Here is a 25597-nt window from a genome sequence, read left to right on the forward strand (position 1 = left end):
CCTCCCTCTCTCTTTCTCTCTCTCCCTCTCTCTCTCAAAAATAAATAAATATTTGGGGCGCCTGGGTGGTGCAGTCGGTTAAGCGTCCGACTTCAGCCAGGTCACGATCTCGCGGTCCGGGAGTTCGAACCCCGCGTCGGGCTCTGGGCTGATGGCTCAGAGCCTGGGGCCTGTTTCCGATTCTGTGTCTCCCTCTCTCTCTGCCCCTCCCCCGTTCATGCTCTGTCTCTCTCTGTCCCAAAAAAAATAAATAAACGTTGAAAAAAAAAATAAAAAAAAATAAATAAATATTTAAAAAATGTTTAATGCTTTCAACGTGCACAAAAAGACGATCACGTGGGGAATGTGGCATTGCTGTCTTTCCTAATTATCTTGCATTTCTGGGGGAAAAAAAATCCCACATACAATTTTTTTCTAGAACTTTCTGGTATTTTATTTGAGATTCGCATCTCTTTGTTAGGATAACAGTAGCTGCTAAACCACAAAATTTCAGCAGCCTAACACTAGAAGTTTTATGTCTTGTTCATAAACGGTCGAGGGAGGCTTTTCCTTAACGGCAGATCTTTCTTTTTTTTTTTTTTTAATTTTTTTTTTCAACGTTTATTTATTTTTTTTGGGACAGAGAGAGACAGAGCATGAACGGGGGAGGGGCAGAGAGAGAAGGAGACACAGAATCGGAAACAGGCCCCAGGCTCTGAGCCATCAGCCCAGAGCCCGACGCGGGGCTCGAACTCACGGACCGCGAGATCGTGACCTGGCTGAAGTCGGACGCTTAACCGACTGCGCCACCCAGGCGCCCCTAACGGCAGATCTTTCAAGCACACAGCCTCCTTCCCTCTGGCGGCTTCACCCACCCCTAGAGCAGGGCTGCAAACTTTTTCTTCAAGGGCCGACAGTCAATGAGCTAAGCTATTTAAACTGTCACGACCGCTCAGCTCTCAGCGACTGCAGTGTGAAAGGAGCCATAAGCGAGAAGTCAGCAAGGGGGCATGGCTGTGTTCCAATAAAACTTTATTTACAAAAGCAGGTTCACAGGCCATAGCCTCCTCATCCTCTGTACCGAGCCAGCAAGCGCGAGGCACGAACGCAAAGGCCCACCCGCCTGTGTTACAAGCCTCCACCTGGACACCAGCGTATCACGTCTGTTCCCATTTCCCTGTGAAAATAGCGCCGATGGCTCGGGAAGGTATTTTCTGGCGGAACAGTGATTTTCCAGCAATGTCTCTCTACTATGGAAGGGAGAACATAAATTTTGATGACTAGCTGGTCTTTTCTGCTACAGCGTTCACAAATAGTATTCGTCTTTGTTTTTATTTTACCCTTGTCAGGTTTCAATATCAAGACTTACACGTGCTTCACAAAATAAGTTATAATTATCTTTCCATATTTTCCCATGTTTGGAAAGCGTTTATGACCACAGTGATCAGCTCTTTGAAAACATTGCCTATTAAAGTCACGGGGGCTCAATACTTTCCTTAGGAGTAGGCCTTTAACAGCTTTCATTCTGTTTTTGTACATAGTTTTTTTGGGTATTCAGATTTTCTCCTTAGGGTAGTGTGTGCAGTTTACCTTATGCAAAAAATCCCCATCGTCCCTCTGAATTGCAAAGTTATTAGCCTAAAGTTCTGTAAAGTCTTGGCTTACAGTTATTCCAGGCTGCTCTCAACCAGGGGTTAGATGCCATTTTTCAATGCAATGTGGTCATTTGTGTGTTTTCTCCCTTCGTGAAGCAGTTCATGAATTTGTTCACAAATGTTGTTGGTTTCTGGTCTTGGATTCATTTAGTGTCGCTGCTCGTCAAGGTCACTGAGCAGGAGAATCTCCACAAGGAGGGTTGAGGGTCCAGGATGTTCATTGGTTTCAAGTGCAGTGGAGACAGGTGGAGGCAGAGGGAAGGTTACACAGTGTGCCCCTATTCAGGCGAGGAGTCAGAGGGTATGAGCAGGAGCACGGTCAGTGGAAAAGGATAGAAAGCAATAAACATGAGGGCTAATAATAATAATAATAATAATAATAATAGAAGGGTGTGAAGCAAGAACTGTGGGGTCCACCACCCTGGCTTTTAGAGCTGGACTCTGTGACTTCGGCCACACAGCCACACACCGACTTAATCCTAAATACCTCATTTGCTCCTCTCTGAAACCCCAGCAACAATAATAGCTCTCTCGGGGTCTTTTCTCAAGTTGGACTCAGTTTGTAAATTATGTAAAGAATTAGCAAGGCATTGATAGTACATGAGGGAATTCGTCTAATTTCGGACCTCAAGGACTTTGCGCTTCAAGAAAAGAGAAGAAGAGAGCCAACTTTCCACATGAAAGTTCCTCTGAAGGGCTGGATAAAAGTCACAGTGGGAACGTGTATGCCTGTACCTAACTAGCACGTCCTGGAGGTATGACTGCTTAGCGAGCTCTGAAGGGAGAGGGGCAGAGATCAGTAATAAGGATGGTGAGGTCATAAGGGCCCTTTATATTGTGTCTCGAGAGCAGGAGAGAGACTCAAACTTCTCTTGTCATTTAAGGACACCAACATAAACACTTTTCTAGTTCCCCAGCAAGGGAGAACATAATTTAAAATAATGATGATGCCAATAATAATAAAGTGGTGGCGAGCCATTGGAAGCATTCATGGTGGAAGCCAGAGCTATGTCTGTGTGGAAACAAGGTGGAGAGCCTGCCTCTAGAAAGATCCCTCTGGCTGCAGTATAAAGTGGACTTGAGAGACATGAAATGGAGCCAGAGTGCCGTCTTCTATTAGGTGACTGTTTGGGTTGTCTGAGGAAAGTTGATGAAGGCATGAATAAGAGTCACGATTGGGGGTGTGGAAAAGAGAGACTCTGAAAGACAATTGATTTTGCATGATTAGATGGTCAGTGGAATACACCAATCGAGACAAAGGGAAAGCAGAGATAACACCAAGGTTTGTTTCTCTCCTGGGCAACTGGGTAAATGGCCGCCATTTGTCAAGATGGGGACCGTGAGTAGAAGAGCAGATTTAGGGAAAGATGTGAATTCTCGTTTCAACTGTTGGATTTGAGGGGCCCACAGAAAATGGAGGGGCAAGCGACTAAGTAAGCAATGGGTTCCATCGAACTAGAATTCAGGAGAATATTGGTCTAGAACTACAGATTTGGGAGACTTGAGTGTAGATGTAAATTTAAACTAATGGTCTAGATAAGATTGCCCTTTCGTTCATTTGTTTATTCACTTAATACTTACAGAGAATCTTCGGTATCAGACACTATTCTAAGGGCTTGGGACATATCAGTGAACAGAACATTTGTGCTTCAACAGACCTTATATTCTAGTGGGGAGACATAGACAATAAACATAATGAATGATTACGTATTATAATACAAGGGTGTAACTGATACAAAAGTAAAAGTAGGACAGGGTTCAAGGAATCAAAAGTGCCCACTAGAGAGTAGTTGGGAGAAAGAAAGGATGTATAAAAGGAAAAGAGGGCTAGGAGGCTCCCAGGCAGAGGGAGGGAGTCTATGAAGATGAAGGCAAGGAATGGCTACAGAAGGAGGTTGTCCAAATTGAGGAAAATCCAGCACCAGCAATGGGGAATTGACCCAGGCATCAGCCTCTTAGCAGTAATCTTTCGATGTGCGTAAGAGTTTCTACGGGGGGTGATGGCACTTTGAGTGGCCCATCCGGTGGTGATGATGACCCAGCCCCCTCTTCTGCCTGTCACTTCTTGTGATCGAATCATCTCCCCACGATGAACTGGTGACTCCGGGCAGAGGTTCCCCATGGGCTCTTCTCCTGACATCTGTGTGTCGCACCCTCTCTCCACGTGCTCTTCCAGATGTGCTTACGTTTTCCAGCTCTCCCTGCAGCTGGCTTTCGATGTGCCAAGCTCTGAGAGGAATGCTTTGTCATTGTCTTCCTCCAGGTTTTAGTGAAGACCAATCTAGAACTTCTCTCAACACAGGAAAGGGATTTTTTTTTTTTAATTAAAAAAAATTTTATTTTTTTATTTTTTAAATAATTTTTTTTAAATAAATTTTTGAGAGAGAGAGAATACAAGCAGGGGAGAGACAGAGACAAGGACAGAGGATCTGAAGCAGGCTCCACACTGTCCACAGAGAGCCCAGTGCAAGGCTTGAACTCACAAACCACGAGATCGTGACCTAAGCCAAAGTCAGATGTTTAACTGACTGAGCCGCCCAGGCTCCCCTATTTTTCATTTTAGTTCCAGTATATTTAACATACAGTGTTAGCTTCAGGTGTACAATGTAGTGATTCACACTTCCCATCCATTATTCAGTGATCATCATGACAAGTGTGCTCTTAATCCCCATCACCTGTTTTATCCACCACCACCCCCAGCCACCTCCCCTCTGGGAACCATCAGTTTGTTCTGTAGTTAAGAGTCTGTTTTTTGGTTTGTCTCTTTTTTCCCCCTTTGTTCATTAGCTGTGTTTCTGAATTCCACATATGAGTGAAATCATACAGTATTTGTCTTTCTCTGACTTATTTCACTTAGTATTATACCCTCCAGATCCATCTGTGTTGTTACAAATGGCAAGATTTCATTCATTTTCATGGCTGAGTAATATTCCATTGTACATATATGCCTCTTCTTCTTTATCCATTCGTCTATCAGTGGACGCTTGGGCTGCTTCCACAATTTGCCTGTTGTAAGTAATGCTGCAGTAAACATAGGGGGGCATATATCTTTCTGAATTGGTGTTTCCATATTCTCTGGGTAAATACCTAGTAGTGTGATTACGAGATCATAAGGTAGTTCTATTTTTAAGTTTTTGAGGAAGCTCCATACTATTTTGCACAGTGGGCTGCACCAGTTTGCGTTCCCACCAACAGTGCGTGAAGGTTCCTTTTCCCTCCCCCCCATCCTCGCCAACACCTGTTTCGTTGTTTCTTGTGTTGTTGATTTTAGCCATTCTGACAGTTGTGAGGTGATATCTCGTTGTAGTTTTGATTTGCATTTTCCTGATGAGTAGTGATGGTGAGCATCTTTTCTTGTATCTTTGGCCATCTGGATCTCTTTTTTGGGGAAATGTCTGTTCATGTCTTCTGCCATTTCTTAATTGGATCATTGGTTTGGCGTGGAGTTGTATATAAGTTCTTTATATGTTTTGGATACTAATCCTTTGTCAGATATGTCATTTGCAAATATCTTCTCCCATTCAGTAGGTTGTCTTTTGGTTTTGTTGAGTGTTTCTTTCACTGTGAAGAAGCTTTTTAGTTTGATGTAGTCCCATTTGTTTATTTTTGCTTTTATTTCCCTTTCCTCAGGAGACGTATCTAGAAAAATGTTGCTATGGCTGATGTCAGAGAAATTACTACCTGTGCTCTCTTCTAGGACTCTTATGGTTTCAGGTCTCGCATTTTGGTCCTTAATCCATTCCGAGTTTGCTTTTGTGTGTGGTGTAAGGAAGTGGTCCAGTTTCGTTCTTTTGCATACAGCTCTTCAGTTTTCTCAGAACCATTTGTTGAAGAGACTTTCTTCTTCCCTTTGGATATTCTTTCCTGCTTTGTTGAAGATTAATTAGCCATGTAAGTGTGGGTTTATTTCTGGGCTTTCTATTCTGTTCCATTGATCTATATGTATGTCTATTTTTGTACCAGTACCATACTGTTTTGATCACTACAGTTTTGTAATATAACTTGAAATCTGGGATTGTGATAACTTCAGTTTTGTTCTTCTTTTTCAAGATTGCTTTGGCTTTCTGATTTGACTTCTACAGGAGGAGGCTTGGGCCTCCTTGTGGCCACATCTGGGGAATATGTACCCAATTCCCTGTTTCCTCTTCCTAGAAAGCCACTAATCTGGGTCTGAATACCCACTTCCAACGTGTGTTGGGGAAAGGATTCCCAATCCTAACAGGCAATGCTCAGGACACCAGCTGGGCAGCTGACAATTCAACACAGAACTCAGGAAACCCATTCACTTACTAGATTAGCAGTTTATTATAAAAGGGTTATAGCTCAGGAACAGTCAGATGGGGGAGATGTGGAGGACAAGCCATGGTAGCCATGCCCCCCAAGTACATCACTCTCCCCAAATCTCCACAAGGTCATCAACCTGGAAGCTCTCCAAACCCCTTCCCTTTGGGTTTTCGATGGAGGCTTCATTATACAGTCACGATGTGATTAGATCATTGGTCATTGGTGATTGAACTCAATCTCCAGCCCCTCTCTCCTTCCTGGGGGCCAGGGGCTGACACTGAAAGTTCCAACCGTCACTTGGTTAGTTCCCCAGGCCACCAGCCCCCATCCTTTGGTGAGGTTCAAAAGCCACCTTATTAACATAACAAACACCACTTTTGTGACTCTCATCACTTAGAAAGTTCCAAGGGTTTTCAGAGCTCTGTGCCAGAAAGGGGGATGGAAACCAATATAGATTTCTTATTATAAATCACCATTCACAATTATTAACAGCCACAGTCTCTCAGGACAGAATACTGAAACAAAAAAGTAGATATGGTGTTACACGGGAGTGAGGATTTATGAGAACAGAAATTATATCCTAGAGTTTAGCATGGCCTCCTTGAGCTGATGAGTGGGTCATTATTAATTAAAGATCCCTCAGTTTGAGATCCCTCAGTTTGGGTGGCTCAGTGATTTACGTGCCTGATTCTTGGTTTCAGCTCAGGTCACAATCTCATGGTTCATGGATTCGAGCCCCACATCGGGCTCTGTGCTGACAGCATGGAGCCTGCTTGAGATTCTCTCTCTTTCTCTCTCTGCCCCTCCCCTGCTTGTTCTCTTTATCTCTCTCAAAATAAATAAACTTAAAAAAAAATCCCTCAGTTTGAGACCCCTAGGAGCCTGCTTGTGGCTTGTTAATTCTCTCTCTGGCCATGTAAGCCTTTCCTTCCCTTGACAGGAGGAACATTCCTTAGCTCCCATGGAAGCTGCCTATTATCCAGAGGCCTGGCTTCTGCTTGAGTGAAACTGAACCCCTGCTGGCTTTCCTGGTTTTTTTCAAACAGTGGAAGGACTCTGGTTTTCAGCTCCAGTAGATGAGCCCCTTCTCCTAAAGCGTCCTCACCTTTCCCTTGGTCTGGCCCAGGCAGCCCCCTGAATGCCCAAGTCACCTACTTAGCTACTTTTTTTTAAAGACTTGAACCTGTATCTCAGAGAATATACAGTCTGGTTGTCAAAGATAAATTAGAGCTGGTCCAGAAGACCTCCATTTCCAGCTGTTACATTTCTAAAAGATCTATGTGGGTTGGGGCTCCTGAGTGGCTTAGTCTGTTAAGTGTCTGACTTCAGCTCAGGTCATGATCTCACGGTTCGTGGGTTCGAGCCTTGCGTTGGGCTCTGCACTGACAGTGTGGAGCCTGCTTGGGATCCTCTCTCTTCCTCTCTCTCTTCCCCTGCCTCTCTTTCTCTCTTAAAAACAAGTAAACATTAATTTAAAAAAAAAAAAAAAAAGATCCTACACTGGTGTTTGCTCACTCACACCCCCAAGGTGCAGACTTCATAACAAAGCAGAAACAATCCCTATTTCCTGAGAATCCAATCATTCTTCAGAGACTCTGGAAGCCCTTCCTGAACACTCTGATCATTTATTTTAAGGCGCATAGACAATAACTGTGGCCCTAAGCCAGATGGTAGACCATTTGCCTCGTCAAAAAAGAAAAAGGGTTTCTTTGGCATCGCTTTCTCCTGGACAAAATTTATCATTCCGTAATGAGAAATCATTTCTGAAGTGCACGTGATCCTGGAGGGACGGAGGCACAGTGAGGCGTATGTGGAAAATACTTCTCTGTGCTGCTGGCCTTGGCTGCCCATCAAAGCAGTCACGGGCATCGCTATGAGGTCTGCAGCTGTGGAGAGCTGATGTACCCCCACGAGAGAGCTCTGAAAGGGTGGGGTCCTGCAGAGGGGAAGCAAGAGACAGGGCTCAAATCTCTTTACACACCTGACAATCTTCTTTGACCCTAGAGAATCAACCTCAAGTGCCAGCACAGAAGTCCTTCTGGTTGACTGTTTTCCTCCACTCATGTGGTCCCAGAATCAGAGTATGTCTTAGAGGCTTCAGGCAAATTTCAAAGATGCCAGGAATCAGAGGAAAAGGAATCCTCATTCCTCCAAACCTCCACGGACACCCATTTCTGTAATAATGGCACCTGACCCCCTTTAAGAGCAGTGGGTTCTGTCTTTCTTGGACGATATAGTCCCTCCTCTACAGACCGTGTATTGAAAAACCTTTAGGTAAGAGCCATGGTTAAAGTTTATTTATTATAGGGGCGCCTGGGCGGCTCAGTCAGTTGAGTGTCCCTTCAGCTCAGGTCATGATCTCATGGTTTGTGGGGTCGAGCCCCGCGTCAGGCTCTGTGCTGACAGCTCGGAGCCTGGAGCCTACTTTGGATTCTGTGTCTCCCTCTCTCTCTGCCCCTCACCCTGCTCATGTTCTCTCTCTCAAAAATAAACATTAAAAGAAAAGTTTATTATTTTGGGGAGAGAGAGAGAGAGAGAGAGAGGAGGAGGAGGAGGAGGAGGAGGAGGGGCAGAGAGGGAAAGAAAGTGGATCCCAAGCAGGCTTGCATTGTCTGTGCAGAGCCCAACGTGGGGCTCGAACTCAGGACCGCTGAGCCGAAATCAAGAGTCGGATGCTTAAAAGCGCCCCTAGGCAAGGGCCACATTTAAACCCTACCTATTAACACAGGGATCACCTTGTCCCTTAGAAAATGGATTTTCCTTCCATGTCTTCCAAGAGGGCATTAAGAGATGGTCTGTCCGCGAATTAAAAATAGCTCTCGGGCCATGCACTGAACAGGCTTGGGAGAAGATAAGCAAACAGGTCCTTTTCCACAAGCCGCTTCGTGGTCTCCTAGCCAAAAGGTACCCAGGACTCCAGCTATCTCCCTTAATCTTGGAATCTTAAATGTTTATGCAGAGAAAGTACAACTGACTCATTCATCCAGTTGCTTCCCGGGGGACGGGGGAGGGGGAAGCTCAGAGTCCAACATCCCCCGGGGGCCAGTGCCCAGAGCCGGCCCCTGGGGCATAGCCGGAGGATGATGTCAGGGCTTCCCGAAGTGGGTCCTTGTCACCGCACCCCCTGACGTGTGTCTCCGGGGACAATAGCCAGCACACCACACTCCAGCAACTCCCAGGGTGCCTCGTGCCCTGGGAGATTGGAGCAGAGGCCCAGGGTCACGGCACAAAGCGACAGACATGGTTATTCCAAAGACAGCCAGATAAGGCGACCTTTGTCCCCGTCCATGTGAGCCTGGCTTGAACCAGGAGGGAAGGAGTGACAGCAGCCTTTGCAGTGACTCCCAGCTCTGAAGGTCTTTGCAAAGCTGACCACAGGACAAGGTGCCTGCTGGGTGGGTCTTTTTAAATTTTTGATGACGGCCCCAACAAAAGCAGCCACAATCACCACCAGGCTAGGAATTATTCAACACTTGCCCATCAGGGACTGGGCTCAACCATTCACATCTTGTTCTGTTGTTTTAATCCTCAGATCCTTGAGAGGTTAACTCTGCCATTTCCGTTTTAGAGGTGGGGAAACTGAGGCTCCCAGAGGTGAAATCACTTGCCAGCAGAAACGCGATAGGGCTGAGAAACCACCCTCGACGGTTCGAGTCCAGAACTGAAGTTCTTACTGACCCTGCTGAGCAAACCCCACATATGTCATCTCAAAATGACGTCGCTGCCTTTTGCTAGCAGAGCGTCTCTGCTGTTCAGTTTCTCCCGTGAGCAGAGGCCGAGTCGAGCGTGCACATGAGTGGACGCTCCTCTTCCGTCCGGGCCGTCACAAATCCAAGCCACCAGCAGCCCTAAGACAGTGGTGATGGGGGAGGGTGGGGAGGGACTAGGCAGGATCTTTGGGCCTGCGCCGTAAGGAAGTGGTCCTCCTCACTTGGCATATTCTGATTCTGATCTGGCCCACGGTGCTTTTTGGAGATCAGACAGTTCCAGAGTCCGGTTTGGGGCCTTAGCCATCACCTTACTGACTCCTTCAGGGTGTAAGTAACTGCCCTATATGTAGTTGCATGGATGCACGTCGTCTTTGTGGATGTAAGCAGAAAACCTTGTGGGTTTTTTTTTTTTTTGATCTTTATTTATTTTTTTAATATTTTTAACATTTATTCATTTTGAGAGACAGAGTGTAAGTTGGGGCGGGGGGGGGGGGTAGGGCAGAGAGAGAGCGAGACACAGAATCTGAAGCAAGCTCCAGGCTCTGAGCCATCAGCACAGAGCCCGATGCGGGGCTCGAACTCACGGATCATGAAATCATGACCTGAGCTGAAATCGGACGCTTAACCGACTGAGCCACCCCTTTATGAAGGCACCCCTTTATTTATTTATTTATTTATTTATTTATTTATTTATTTATTTATTTTAAGAGAGAGAGAGAAAGCAGGGGAGAGGCAGAGAGAAAGGGAGAGAGAGAATCCCAAGCAACTGTGAGATCGTGACCCGAGCTGAAATCAGACGCTTAACTGACTGAGCCAACCCTTTATAAAGGCACCCCTTTATTTATTTATTTTGAGAGAGAAAGAGAGAGAAAGGGAGAGAGAGAATCCCAAGCAGGCTCTGCCCTGTCGGTGCAGAGCCCCACACGGGACTCGAACTCAGGAACTGTGAGATCATGACCTGAGTCAAAATGAAGAGTCAGACACTCAACCGACTGAGCCACCCAGGCTCTCCAAGCAGAAAAACTGCTTTAAATGATGGCTGTCACTTGATCAAGTAGACTTCTAGAAGCCGTGTCTCTCCAGGGATCGGCTCCCCAAATACTCCTCTCCCCTGGCTGGGGGATTTCTTCCTCACCCTTCCCACCACCACGCTGCTCTTTGCACAACTTCCCCTTTGCTCCCCCCATCGCGGTCAAGTGCACCCTTTCCCCCCACCACCCCCCCCCGTCTGTCGTCCTGTCCACAACTGAGGTCATCTCAGGCTCAGCCCAACCCCACCTCCTCCCTGGACGTCTCCACATTGCGGTCTCCTCCGTCTGTCCAGGACAGCACTCACCGGGTGGTCTGGTCCTTGACAGATGTCTCCCGTTGTGTCCCACAGTCTTCACGGCGTCCTATCTGATTTTGCTTCTGCTTTTCTGCATCTCCTAAAGTGTGAAGGCTGGATGGGGACAAAATAATCGGGGAACACTCCGTGCAGCATTCCCGACTCCTTTACTCCAGACACCCGACTTTGAGACTTTTCCACATTATTCTAGTGCCTCGCTCCAAGGTCACCAAATGCCAGATGTCCAAGTGGAAAGGGCAGGCTGAGGGATGAGTGGCAAGAACAGGGCTACCACAGTCCTCCCACCCAGGAAATCGTCATAAATGCCCTCCCCAGAATGTCCCGCCTTCTCTGTCCTCACGATCACGGTGTCACTAAGAGTCCCTCAGACCTCAAGAACTCAAGTACAAGATGCTGTGGAACATGGAGATATCCTTAGGTCACGTGTGCTGATAAAGGAGAGACATTGGCCATTCCCCACTGGGTGTTTCCTAAAGACTTACCACCCGATGGCTTCCAGGGAGGGTGATGGCTTTTGCCACCCCTCTGCTGGTGGCTCTGAGAGTCCACACTGCAGTCCAAGCTCAGTCCCTGTGCGCGCTGAACACTGTGTGCCCTCCTCCACAAAGCAGTGATGAGAAAACGCACCCTTCCTCCGACTTAGCGGTTGGAAGGCCTCGCGCAAGTTGACGCTTTTTGTTACTGCGGCCACTAGTCAGCGAATGCCTGATGCAAACTGCTGTTTTTATCGTTTGCTGTCACCCGGCTTGAAACAAAGTGGCATGTTGGACATAAGAAACTATCCTCTCTCTCTCTCCCTGCCTTTTAACAGGGACAAAGCCTTTAATTTCTACCAATAGAAGTAGGACTTGAAAAAATGTTTTAATTTTTTAACTTTTTATTTATTTTTGAGGGGGAAGGGAGGGGCAGAGAGAGAGGGAGACCCGGAATCCAAAGCAGGCTCCAGGCTCTAAGCTGTCAGCACAGAGCCCAACGCGGGGTTTGAACTCACAAACTGTGAGATCATGACCTGAACCGAAGTTGGATGCTTAACCGACTGAGCCACCCAGGCGCCCCCAGGACTTGAAGTTTCAATGACAAATGTTTGTTTGCAGAGCCCAGGGTTTGCTGTGAGAGAAGAAGGAAACGAAGGTGGTGAGCTAACTCTGGACTCTTAAAATAGATCAGAGTCCTGAAGGGGGGTGGGGAGAGAGTGACCCCCGACCTCAGAGAGAAAAGTTGCCATTTGTCAAATACCCGGGAAAACCCCTCTCTTAGAAAACAAATGGGTCGCTGACAGTAAGACCCAAAAAAGCTAGCATTTCTTTCTTGCAGGTGATATGTAGACAGCTGTTTTCTATTACTTTCTGTACTTTTTTATTTCAAAGAATTTTTTATTGCTTAAAAAAAAAAAGGACACCTCTGAAAATAGAAGTTGAAAAATTAAAGTTTCCAGTAATGCAATGACATACTGGGTAGCTGTTACCAAAAATACATATATAGGGGCGCCTGGGTGGCGCAGTCGGTTAAGCGTCCGACTTCAGCCAGGTCACGATCTCGCGGTCTGTGAGTTCGAGCCCCGCGTCAGGCTCTGGGCTGATGGCTCAGAGCCTGGAGCCTGTTTCCGATTCTGTGTCTCCCTCTCTCTCTGCCCCTCCCCCGTTCATGCTCTGTCTCTCTCTGTCCCAAAAATAAATAAACGTTGAAAAAAAAAATTAAAAAAAAATACATATATATATATTTTTTAATTGAGGATGATCTCTGTGTGCTCCCACGGAAAGGACTCTAAGTAACGTAGCGTGAATAAGCAAGTTTCAGAAGACCTCTGTGACCGGTCCTACCAATGTGAAGTGCTTTGCATGTGTGTGTGTGCTTTGTTATACGTACAGAACTAAACCTAGAAGAGGCAGGCGATCACGAGCAGGAAGCAGAATGAATGTGTACGTGTGAATGTGGCTCGTAAGTATCCATTACATTTACAATCATAGGAAGGCAATCATGATTTTGTCAACAAGCCTTGCAGCTGGGGATGGTCCCCAAGTCCTTCCAGGTTTTTGGAGTACCCGGGGGCGGGGGGGGGGGGAGATGGGGGTGGGGTCAGCAACAGGAATTTCCAGCCACCCTGTCCTTGTCCTGCTCTTTCCTGATTTGCCACTTGGATGTCTGAGTGAGGGTCCGTGACAGGTGCCGGCAGTGGGGGGTGATGACAAGTCCCAAACCACACGTGTTCCATTTCGTGCAGCTCCTTGCTGCCTTTGCAATCTCCGCCGTGAAAGCTCTCCTCTCTTATCTGCACAAAGCAGGAGTCAAAAGTTCTCGTCCGTGTGATTGCAGAATACCGGGCTGGGAAACTTCCTGATAATACCGAAATGATTCCTTCAGAAGAGCCGCGCCTGGGATGGGCTCCAAAGCACTATGTGGCCTGAGCACGTTCTGTGCCGTGCAGCTGGATGACGAACCGGATGCAATTCGGCAATTTAAGAAAAAAAAAAGGGTGGGGGGGAATGTATAAAGATGTCATCATATCCCACCTGGCTTGGTAGCCCCCCTCCCCACGCTTATGAGCCTGAGCCCCTCCAAAGACCACGCAGACGGCCAAGGAAGTGATGGGTCCACAATAGACACAGAGCTAGGAGGTAGACAAAGAAAATCCAAAGAAAGAAAGAAAGAGAGAGAGAGAGAGAGAGAGAGAGAGAGAGAGAGAAAAGAGGAAGAAAAAGAAGGAAAGAAAGAAAGAAAGAAAAGGAAAGAGAAAGGAAAGAAAGAAAGAAAGAAAGAGAGAGAGAAAGAAAGAGAGAAAGAAAGAAAGAAAAGGAAAGAAACAAAAAGAAAGGAAAAGAAAAGAGAAGAGAAGAAAAGAAAGAAAGAAAGAAAGAAAGAAAGAAAGAAAGACAGACAAACCCCATTGCAGTTTCTAAGACACATTTATGGCTTTTATAAACGGCAGCACGTTCGTTGAAAGTGGCCTTGTGCCACCGGTGACCTTAGCTAATGCTGACGTTCAGGAATTTAAACTTGGGAGCGGCCCCAGCATATCCTGTTCTAAAACCTGAGGGCCATGGGCGTTCTCCCACACTGCGTTCTCCTTTGGCCTCATTCTGTATCCAGTGGTCTCTTTCTTTCCATCGTCTTCCCTGATTTCGTTTCAAAAAGCTATGGGTTTCACGTAGAAAACTGCATGCGGGGCGCCTGGGTGGCCCAGCTGTCGAGCATCCGACTCTTGATTTCAGCTCAGGTCGTGATGCCAGGGCCATGGGATCGAGCCCCGCGTCGGGCTCCTCACTGAGCGTGCACCCTGCTCTCTTGCGCGCGCTCTCTCTCTCTCTCTCTCTCTCTCTCCCTGTCCCTCCCCTGTGTGTGCTCTCTCACAAAAATAAATAAATAAAAACATTGTTTTAAATATGCATACGTCACACATCCTTCCCTCCAGACGCGTCACATTTATAAATGCAGGTCCCCATTTGGAGTAAACGCATGAGAAACCACATCATTGAAAAACCTGTCTTCACTCTTACCTTGAGCTAGAAACAGAGCAAAGGAGACAGATTCGTGCCCCTGACAGGGACGACAAGTTGAAGTGTTTCCCGAAAGCCCTGTGGTCAGCGTCTCAGCCTCTGACCCCCTTCTTGGATCTCACCCCATCAGGTAACCAGGTGAGTCTCTCCAAATCTGCAGATGCCTTTGCCTTCGAGGAGGACAGCAGCAGTGATGGGCTTTCTCCAGACCAGACTCGAAGCGAAGACCCCCAGGGCTCAGCAGGATCCCCAGCGGACACCAAAGCTTCGGAGACCCCGTTAGCAGGTCCTGCTCTGGGGGCAGTCCAGGTAAATAAACGGCACCTCAGCCCGTCGTGTCTTTGTGGTCCTCAAGGCACACTGCCACCTTTGGTTTCGCATAGAGACCCCGGTACGTCCCTGGATGGCGCTTCAGATGGGTGCCTCTTCTTACCCGATCCGGTCCGGGGATCGGTGTAGGGGGGGGCAAAGCCTCCAGAAAACACCGAACGAGGAGCCTCTCGGGGCTGTACCCTTTGGCTTACTTGGCTACTCCGCCAAGTAGATGCCTACTATCTCCCAAACTTACGCGCGAGGCTAAAAGAGGCTCTCTGCCGTCAGGTGACTCACCAGTCATCTCCTGGATAGAATGTGCCAGCGCGGGCTTCTGGCTTCAAACCCCACGGACTTCCCTGAGCATATTCTCTGCATGGTCCGGAGGGAGGGGGGACCAGGAAGTGCCGACAGGCTGCAAAGCAGGGGGCCCCCGAGGTGCCTCTACGGTTAGCGGGTTTCTGCCTCCCACACCACTGCAGGGTCCACGTCCAGCCCAGCCCGAGAACAGCAGTCCCCCCCCCCCCACTTTCTGGACCAATCCACAGACACTTGGGCCGCGAGGCGTGTATATTGCAAATACTGTTCAAAAGCACATTTTCTAAGAAAAATAATTAACAGCGGCTAGCGCTAGGCATTTCCCAAGCGTTTCCTTTGAGATGCCCCACTGTCCTCCAGGCGGGTAGCATCCATGTGCCTTCTGATGGAGGGGGGACCCAGGCTCTGTGAGGCCGAGCCCCTGTGTGGTCTCCAGACGCTGCAGATTCCCAACCCCCCTGGAGCTTTTACTTCTAGAAGCCGCACAGAGGCTGGATGGGGGCTGCCGTCAGCCTAGCATGATGGTATTCACGCAGACCCAAAGAGGAGATGTGTGTGGACACACACACACACACACACACACACACACACACACACACTGTTCCGGAACCCATGTTACTCGCTGGTCATCATCATGCCCTTCTTCACGCACCTGCCGAGGAGAAGTGGGAGAAAGATAACAAGGAGAGCCGAAACACCCAGGCGTGTGTCCCGCGTGGGTTTGTAAGCAACGCGTGTTCCCTTCCCCTGCGCGCGGCGGCCGGGCTTTGCCGCCCGGCTTCTCCAACAACAGCAGACAGCAGTTTGGATCGCTTGTGACTGTGGTTCCGATGGTAAATTCCTCAGCTTCTGACTTAAGAACGGTTTGAGGAGAAGACGAGTTCTTTTCTGCTTCACCCAGTTCGAAGAGGACGAGCCGGGGGGTGGGGGGGTGATGCCGGGCCGGGTGCAGAAATCACTCTGTGATCGTACCCAGCGGCCCCGCTGAGCAGAGAAGGACACTGAGGCTCCAGAGGAAAGGATTCTGCAGAGGTTTTTCGGGCGCCGGGGCTCAGGAAAGGATGGGGAGGCTGCAGGGGGAGGTCGTGAGCGGCACCCTGTCCCTTTCTGCCACAGCATCGGGTGGCAGGAGAGGGACAGAAGACGATTACTCTTTTTTCCAAGTTCTCAGCATCCTGGAACACGTCTCTCAGAAAGGTTGTTCGTGACACTACATGCACACCCCCCCCCGACACACACACATATATATACACACACCTACATATACACGTGTGCTCATAAGGAACTATACATAAACACACAGATACCACACACATATACACACACTTTCTTTATACACATACACATCAATGTACATAAACACATATACACACAGACATGCAGACACATGCATACATATTTACACATACCCACATATACGCATGCACATACCTATGCATGTATGCGCACACATCTACACACACATAGACATATATGGACAGACACACACGTATATACAGACCCACAAAAACACACACAGATAAACACACAAATGTGTACACGCAGACATATGCACACATGCACACAGACAAACACGTATACCCAGAAACACACACACACACGCACACACGTTTTCCCTCCCATCCGCTAACCCCCCTTTTATCTTTTTTTGGGTCCTACTTTCCGCCGAAATGCCCACACCCACTTCTCCCTCCTCCTTTTTTCTTCAGTCCTGTTATCAAGTCCAACAGGTAGACCTTGTCACAGGTGGAACTCTCACAGGGTTGACCAGCCACCTGAGTTTTGGGTTGGCCTAGAACAGGCCATTTCTATACCTGTTTTCCGGAAGAATTATTGACGATGACCCCCTTATCTCTCAACAGTGACCTCAGTTGGTTGACAAATCATATGGCCACTCTACTTTATTTCTGTGTCCTACGTTTTTTCCTCCTGCATCCTAATATTGCTAAAATTTGGATTTCAGGATCACTCTTCTGGCTCGGAAAATGACAAGAATGACTCAGCCTCACAGCTCAGCAACCAGTCAGACACGGGCAAGCAAGGGCTTGGGACCCTGGGCCCCTCCAGTGCTGGGCACACTGCTGTGAAGGTAGGGATGGGCCAGCAGGGGGCAGAGCTCTCTGAGTTTAGTGTGGCAACGTGGGGGGAGTCACAGGGACCCCTGTGTAGGCTCGGTCCACCGGGAACATCACGAGTCAGGAGAGGAGAAAGGGGCCCTCCGCGTGCATGGTCCAAGAGTCGGTTCGCTGTGCAAACGCAGCACGGGTCTTCCGTGTAGAGGAGAAACCTGTGAGCTGTGAGCTCGCGGTTGTTTGGGGTCACAGGTCAGCCAGCATGGGCCTGACTTAAAAGACTTCATCAGGCCAGCCTCGAGACAGCCACAGCAGGTCGAAAGGCACACAGGGTTTATACATGCCATCAGACAGGTAGAGGGGAGTTGGGTCTTATGCAGGGGAAGCAGGTCTGAGGGCTTACGTAACGTAAGGCTCAAATCACCTAAGCCAGTCTCCCTTTGGAGAGAAAGATAAAGGGTGGGGTCGCCTTCACAGTAGACTAATAACTATAAGCATTATAGCAGATTCTCGGTTAAATCTTCCCATTATAGCTAATGGTTCACAGAAGGCTCTCTCCTCTTTCCAATTAACTGCCTGCTAACGATCACTGGGTTTTGTCGCTAATCATAATTTATCCCAAATAGCTTCTCTAGGGTCACCACTTAATGAGAGCGGAGATGTCTCTTATGAAATATTTGTTAAAAGAGCATAAGAATCAGCGTTTAAAGTAACAGCCCCGGGTCCCTTCTACCGCGTATACACAAAAGAGGTTCTCGTGTTCCAAGTGGACGGCAGGCATTTCCGCTTCCCTGTAAATCTCCCTAAACCTCGCTAGAAACCCACTCCCTACGTAGCTGAAATCTTACTGGCAATTCACTCAGATTCAACAGCCTTTGAAATTACAGGGCCGTTGATAGGTTTTGCTCATTGCAGGTGGAGGAAGGAGGTGGTTCGCATTATCTATACCATTGTGCACAAGGAGAAATTTTATTACTATTTCTACCAGCGTAGTTAAGTGTTGCATAGGTCAGATTAGCACTGCCTTCAGCCTCACTGTACTAAGGAAATGTGACGGTTGCCCAGAGGGAGGACAGGTCGATTTCAGTGAAGAGCGGATTGATGGGCAGCGGATCCGATGGGACTGGTTGTGTATGTGAGAGCCAACATCCCTGCTGGGTTGGTCAGTGCCTGTGAATTCTCAGTTGTTCGACATTCATTATCTCTACCTTAGGAAGATGCTAGAGGGCTTCTCAAAGAAGGAAGTGGGCAAGCTGGGGGGAAGACATCTGTGCCCTATTGACTTTGTAAGGTCCATTGGAGGCCACTGAGAGAATGTACCAGAATTCCCTGAAAACTGTCCAGCCCTATGTAAGGGAAAGGTGTTCTCAATGCAGGCTCCTTGAAGATATATATCAGAGATGAATAAAATAGGATTCCTGTTCTCAAGAAGCCTGTAGTCTAATTGGGTCACAGCCACCACTAACCCATATAGTGTTTTGAGCAGGTAAGAAACATGTACCATAAGGGACTTGAGTAGACATTTATCCAAAGATAAGGAAATTGCCAGGGTGCCTGGGCTGTCTCAGTCAGTTAAGCGTCTGACTCTTGATTTCAGCTAGGGTCGTGATCTCAAGGTTCATGGGTTCGAGCCCCACATCAGGCTCTGTGCTGAGAGAGCAGAGCCTGCTTGGGATTCTGTCTCTCCCTCTCTCTTTGCCCATACCGTGCTCGTGTGCACTCTCTCTCTCCCTCAAATAAACTGGAAAAAAAATTTTTTTAAGAAAAGAAAGAAATTGCCAATAAGCACCTGGAAAGGTGTCGAGTGTCATTGGCCATCAGGGAAATGAAACTCAAATTCACAACAAAATACCACTTCATGCCCACCAAAATGGCTCTAGTGAAAAAACAGTAAATAACAAGTGTTGATGAGGCTGTGGAGATTGGAGAGCTCTTACACATGGCTGGTGGCAACGTAAAATGGTGCGTCCACTGCGGAAAATAGCTTGGTGGTTCCTCAGAAAATTAAACGTTGAATTGCCCTATGACCCAGAAATCCCTCTCCTTGGGTGTATGTCCAAAAAAAATGGAAAATGGGTGTCGCAGCAAAATGTTATACATGAATATTCATGGCAGCACGATTCACAATATTCAAGAGTCGGAATGAAGTCAAATGTCCATGAGCTGAAGGATGGATAAGCTTGTGGTATATCCAGAAGGATGAAGTCCTGAAAATATGATGCTTAAGTGAAAGAAGACAGACACAAAAGGCCACATACTGTATGATTCTGGGTGGTTTTTTTTTTTTTAATGTTTATTTATTTTGAGAGAGAATGCGAGAGTGTGGGAGGGGCAGAGAGAGAGAGAGAGAGAGAGAGAGAGAGCAGGGTGGGACAGAGAGAGAATCCCAAGCAGGCTCCACACTGTCAGTACAGAGCCCAACATAGGGCTCGATCCCACAAACCATGAGATCATGACCTGAGCTGAAATCAAGAGTCAAGACGCTTAACCAACCGAACCCCACCAGGCACCTCCCCAGTGTATGAAATGTCCTCAATAGGCAAATCCAGGCAGACAGAAAGCAGACGAGTGGTTTCTGGGGACCGCACCAAGGAGAAAACGGGGAGTGACTGCTTAGTGGGTATGGGGTCTCCTGGGGGTGATGAAAACGTCCTGGAACTATATAGTGATGACCTTCACACAACACTGTGAATTGTATACTTGTGAATTGTGGTAGTTACTGGGGCGATTTGTAGGTTACTTGTGCTTTACCACAATACAAAGAAGAGGTTCCTGTTGGGTGGCCAGCGCCCCCATCAGGGCCAGCAGTGTAGGAAGCAGGACTTCAGTCTCCCCCACCCCTGGGGCAGGGTATGCCGTGGTGCGACCATTATCAGACTGCCTCAAAATGCTGCCTGACACCTGCAGGTGAAAGAGAGCACTGTGAGCTGGGACAGAGTCAGAGTTCCGTGGGGACAATAGCCTTTGCCCTCCACTCTCCAGAGAAAATGGTCCAATTTGAGTAACTTCCGGAATGTTCCGAGTCCCTGTACGACAGTGGCCTGGAGAAAAAGTTCCCCACCTCTGACTTACCGGCAAGACCAGGCTTGCAGAGTCCCAGGACGAGGTGGGAACAGAAGCCGGGCTGGAGCAAAGCAGGGCCCAGCTGATTGCAGAAGCCCTGCAGAAATTCTCCCAGTGCAGAAGGCTGATTGATTAGTTAATTAGAATGCTAATCGATTAAGGAGGAATGGCGCCACGCAGCACAGGGGAATGCTTGTTCTCATTAGCTATGACTTTCCGAGAGAAGAAGCCACCTTGAGAAAACACCGAAGGGGCTTCGGTGGTGGGACGTGTGGCCTCAGAGACTTGCAGGTTGTAGGCTCCTTCCGATGGGGTCACTTTCAGATGTGTGCTTTGTGGTTAAAATGGGGACACTGCCCAGTGGGAACCTGCCTGCCGGCTATTTGGGAGCCCCCTCTTGTGGACACCGCTGGTACTACACTTCCCCTGCACAGTTTGCCCAGAGCCTCAGGATGCTTTTATCGTGACTTCCCGGTTCTCCGTTTCAATCTTCTGTAATAAAGTCAGGGCTTGAAAATTAAGATTTTTTGTTTCAGCTGATCACTGTACGGACTACCTTTTGCAGGTTATAGGCATAATCACAGTGTCCTTTTGAGACCTGTTACTATTTCACTGGTATCTTTCAGCGTCCTTGCATCGGTCCCTGAGAGGAAAACGAAGAACATTTTCCCCAACTTTCAGGGGAAAGTAACAGAGATGTGGCAAAGTAATTGTACCATGTTCAGAAATTTGTCGTAGCCTCCTAGCCTGTAGCTTTAACTCATTTCGGTGCGTCTGAGTCATGTGCTGCGATGGGTAGCTTCTAGAAGGGTCCCCGTGGGTGGTTAACCCTTCTCACGGTAAGTCAAGAATCATTATTCCAGAAGGTGTCACTTCCTGGCCTTATATCAGTATTTGGGGAAAGTATTGGTGAAAAGGGGACTCTATCTTACTTTTTCACCCAAAGCAGCAAAAATCCACATTGTGGATTTTTGAGGACAGGTTTAATTTCATCCAGGATGACGTTACTTTTCTATTAAGTGTATATATTTATCTTGAGAGAGAGAGAGAGAGAGAGAGAGAGAGAGAGAGAGAGAACCAGCAGGGGAGGGGCAGAGAGAGAGGAGAAAGAGAATCCAATGCAGGGCTCAAAATCATGAACCTTGAGATCATAACCTGAGCCAAGTCAGACCCACCTAGGAGCCCCCAAAGTGATGTGATTCATAAGTCAATTTACTGAAGCGCTTTACTAAACGTGATTTCGGGTACACATTTGAAGGAACTTTCTTATGACTCCATCTCAAGATGAGATCGTATCCTTTCTTTTTTTTATTAAGTTTTTCTAAATTTGATTTTGAGAGAGAGAGAGAGAGACGAGAGCACGAGCTGGGGAGGGGCAGAGAGAGAAGGGACCGAGAATCCGAAGCAGGCTCCAGGCTCCGAGCTGTCAGCACAGAGCCCGACGTGGGGCTCGAACCCACAAAACGTGAGATTCTGACCTGAGCCAAAGTCGGACGCTTAACTGACTGAGCCACCCAGGCGCCCCGAGATCGTATCCTTTCTTAGACCCCCTGTTGGTTTTAGCTTAGGGAAGCCTCCTCACCAAAACATAGGCTTACTTACATCTTCCTCTGCGCTGGGAAGGAAATGCTCCTGGAGCCCCTTCCAAGATTCACGACCCTCCTTCTAGAGTGATGCACCTGTAGTAGTTCTGTTGGATAGACACCTTAATGCCCCAGGATCTCTGTGCATGGTGCCTCTGCTGTGTTGTATTTGTGGGATCCGAGAAAGCCCATCAAACAGACCCCCTTCGTGATCTACCCGTGACGTCAAGCACGTGCCGTTTCTCCACCCCCCTCTGCAGTCCAAGTCCTTGAGCGACAGTAAGAACCGCCACAAAAAGCCCAAGGACCCCAAGCCCAAGGTGAAGAAGCTCAAATATCACCAGTACATCCCCCCAGACCAGAAGGCCGAGAAGTCGCCTCCGCCCATGGACTCGGCCTACGCCCGACTGCTCCAGCAGCAACAGCTGTTTCTACAGCTCCAAATCCTCAGCCAGCAGGAACAGCACCGGCTCAGCTACCCTGGGATTCACCAAGCCCAGCTCAAGTAAGTCGGGAGAGCCTGGCGGGGGGGGGGTGGCGGCGATGGGCAGAGGTCAGCTGGCGAGGGCTTGTGCGTGTCTGAGGCACCTGCCGGGCCGGCACCGGGATGCCCCGTGAGTCCCGGATCGTGCCGGGTCCTCGTCAGGTGGGTGTAGAATGGGACTCCGTGGAGAACCCGTGCCCGTGTCTTCAGGAACCTAAGGCTGGGAGGAAGCAAAGAAATCAGTGCCCCGGTGAAGGGAACCGGGACAAGAGAAGGGATTAGCACTCTCAGACTGAATGGTGAAACAGAGAGGAGAAACCATGCGAGAATGGTTTGGTTTTGTTTTTTAATAATTGATTTTTTTTAAGCTTATCCATTTATTTTTGAGAAAGAGAGAGCAGGGGAGGGGCAGAGAGGAAAGAGAGAGAGAGAGAGAGAGAGAGAGAGAGAGAGAGGATCCCAAGCAGGCTCCACGCTGTCAGCGCAGAGCCCGACATGGGGCTCGAACTGACGATCACGAGATTGTGACCTGAGCCAAAACCGAGAGTCGACGCTTAAGAGACTGAGCCACCCAGGTGCCCCCATAAGAACGGTTGGTTGAATTCACTCAGCCCTTACGCTTTAGGAAGCAACAGCGCTGAGCGACTCAGTAACAGCCCCCGAAGATTGACTCCTGGACCCTGATGGGGGCGTGTGACCTCACTGTGGGTCACCGTTTAAATGGGCATCCCTTTCAACTCTACAGGTGGGACATAGGTTCCCTCACCTGTCTCTGTTCAGCGTCCGATCAGGTTGGCAATGATGCTGAGTGCTGAATACAGTCATGCTCTACAAGGCATGATGGTGCCCCCACGGGACAGTGCACCTGCTCAACCATAGGTGGACACGTCCTCTCCCCTCGGCCAAAGTCTCTACCACTCCCTCCTGTCTCCCCAGAACTCAGCTGGAGCTCACTTGCCACGTGTCATGGAGCCTGGACTCTTGTCTTCCTCACCCAGCCTCTTCTGCCGACTTAGTAGTTGCCCGATCCTTGCCGGCAATTAGCTTGTGACCTGATCTCAATGCAAGTTGCCCAATCAGGGCTCCGGCCACCCAGTTCCAATGTGCTGGGGAGGCTTTCCCCACATCGCCAAGCTCCGACCGTTCCACTCAATTCTGGCACTGTCTACCTAAACATGGCATCAGATCCCACAGGTTAAGGGCTCAGTTCTACAAGACTTCCCAGCCTCCTCCCCCCGCTTCAGATACCAATTGCAAGTGTAGAAGTTGTGACCTGGGCTTCTGGTTGACCCGGCTATAGCTCAGAGGCTTCCATGACTTCCTCCTTGGGTTCGATTAATTTGCTAGAGTGGCTCACGGAAATCAGAGAAACACCTTATTTACTAGATCATTGGCTTATTGTAAAAGGATAGAACTCAGAAGCAGCCAGAATGAAGAGATGCCCAAGGCAAGGGATGTGGGAAAGGGTGAGGAACTTCCTGCCCCCTCCACTCCCCCTCGTTCTCCACGTGTTCGCCAACGTGGATGCTCTCTGAACGCCATTCTTTTAGGTTTTATAGAGTCTTCCTTACAGGCATGACTGATTAAATCATTGGCCATTGGTGAATGGCTTGACCTTGAGCCCCCATCTTGTCTCCTCAGAGTTCAGGGGGTGGGACTAAAATTCCAACCACAAATCGTAGGGTTGGTTCTCAGGCAATCGGCCCCCACCCTTCGGTGACCCAGGGGCTTTCACAAAGTCGCCTCCTTAACATAACAAGTGGCACCTTTGGGGCTCTTCTCACTTAGAAATTCTAAGGATTTTAGGAGCTCTGTGCCAGAAAGAGGGTAGAGAGCCAAATATGTAATTTCTTATTGTACATCACAGTATCACACCCCCATATGTGTATCTGGCCATGTTTTAAGGGCCCTTTTTTGTTGTTTGCTTTTCAGGGAACCAAACGAACAGATGGTCAGAAATCCAAACTCCACTTCAGCACCACTGAGCAATACCCCTTTGTCTCCTGTCAAAAACAGCTTTTCTGGACAAACTGGTGTCTCTTCTCTCAAACCAGGCCCCCTCCCATCAAACCTAGATGATCTGAAGGTAGAGGATTTGGTGTGATTTTTTTCTTTTCTTTTTTCTTTTCTTTTCTTTTCTCTCTCTCTCTTTCTCTTTTTCTCTCTTTCTTTTTCTCTCTTTTTCTTTCTCTCTCTCTCAACAAATACAACAGATTTTTTTAAGCTTTTATTATTAATCTCTGCACCAAACATGGGGTTCAAACTCACAACCCCGAGATCAAGAGTCTCATGTTTCACCGACTGAGCCAGCCAGGCACCCCAACAAATACATCAGTAGATTTTTAACACCATTTTTACCAACTGATTTCTTGAGTAAACTAGTGAAAGGGAGAATGTATGGGGGAGACTTAAGTAAGTGACAGAATTTTATTTTATTTTTAAAAATGTATTTATGTATTTTGAAAGAGAGACAGAGAGTATGAGTGGAAGAGGGGCAGAGAGAGAGAGAGGGAGAGAGAGAATCCCAAGCAGGCTCCACGCTGTCAGGACAGAGCCCGACGCAGGGCTCAACTCATGAAGCGTGAGACAATGACCCGTGCAACCTCGGGCTACTTTCCTAATTTCTCTACATCTTAGATTGCTTACTTGCACAAATGAGTTATTGTGAGAACCCAGTGGAATCCTATATACATGATAGAGCTTAGCACAGAGAATAGCTGTAAGACTGATGTGACCTTCCAGAATGCTCTTAGAGCTTCGCACGGAGAGGAACTGTAAGATTGACGTGAGCTTCCAGAATGCTCTAAGCCAGTGGTCAATTCCATGATGAACTTTTACAGCCTCTGGTGAAATGAAAAAAGTAAGAATCACGTAAAGGGCTTTTCATAAATCTAAGTGTGTTCAACACACCTTTATTCCAAGTATTTATTTCCTCCCGACGTTTTCAATGCTGAAGATCCTTTCTGTTAAGGAGCAGTGACAGTAGTGGATGGAAGGTAGGTGTTTCTAGTAGAGTTTTGTTTCTTTGTATTAAGCAGGGGTGTTGTTAAATAAGAATATTAGTCTTAGTTGACAAGGTGAAATGTTGGTAACCCTATGTCCACTGCATAATTGAAAACAATGTACGGTTCTGTGAAATCCCCAAATCTGAGAACCTCTGCCCTGAAATGTCACAGCAACTCGTGAAGTGCTGTGTGCATGAGAGAGAAAGCCATTTGCTCCGGATCACAGACCTCACGGAGGTCACAGAGGATCAAATGACCTTGGGCTTTGAGTTGAACCTGGTGCGTTTCAG

General features: G+C 48.0%; 1 protein-coding gene across 2 annotated transcripts in view; it reads left to right on the forward strand.

Moving 5' to 3' along the window:
* The window catches only part of MYOCD (myocardin), a 109881-nt gene that overhangs the window by 62523 nt on the left and 21761 nt on the right, over nucleotides 1–25597 (forward strand). For both annotated transcript variants that reach the window (XM_030296579.1, XM_032591173.1), the window contains 4 exons: nucleotides 14601–14779; nucleotides 17064–17189; nucleotides 22079–22323; nucleotides 24235–24388. In XM_030296579.1, the coding sequence (XP_030152439.1) occupies nucleotides 14601–14779; nucleotides 17064–17189; nucleotides 22079–22323; nucleotides 24235–24388 (704 nt within the window). The remainder of the gene's footprint in view (nucleotides 1–14600; nucleotides 14780–17063; nucleotides 17190–22078; nucleotides 22324–24234; nucleotides 24389–25597) is intronic.

The sequence above is a fragment of the Lynx canadensis genome, chromosome E1 (genome assembly GCF_007474595.2).
Source record: "Lynx canadensis isolate LIC74 chromosome E1, mLynCan4.pri.v2, whole genome shotgun sequence".
In the NCBI taxonomy this organism is placed as follows: Eukaryota; Metazoa; Chordata; class Mammalia; order Carnivora; family Felidae; genus Lynx; species Lynx canadensis.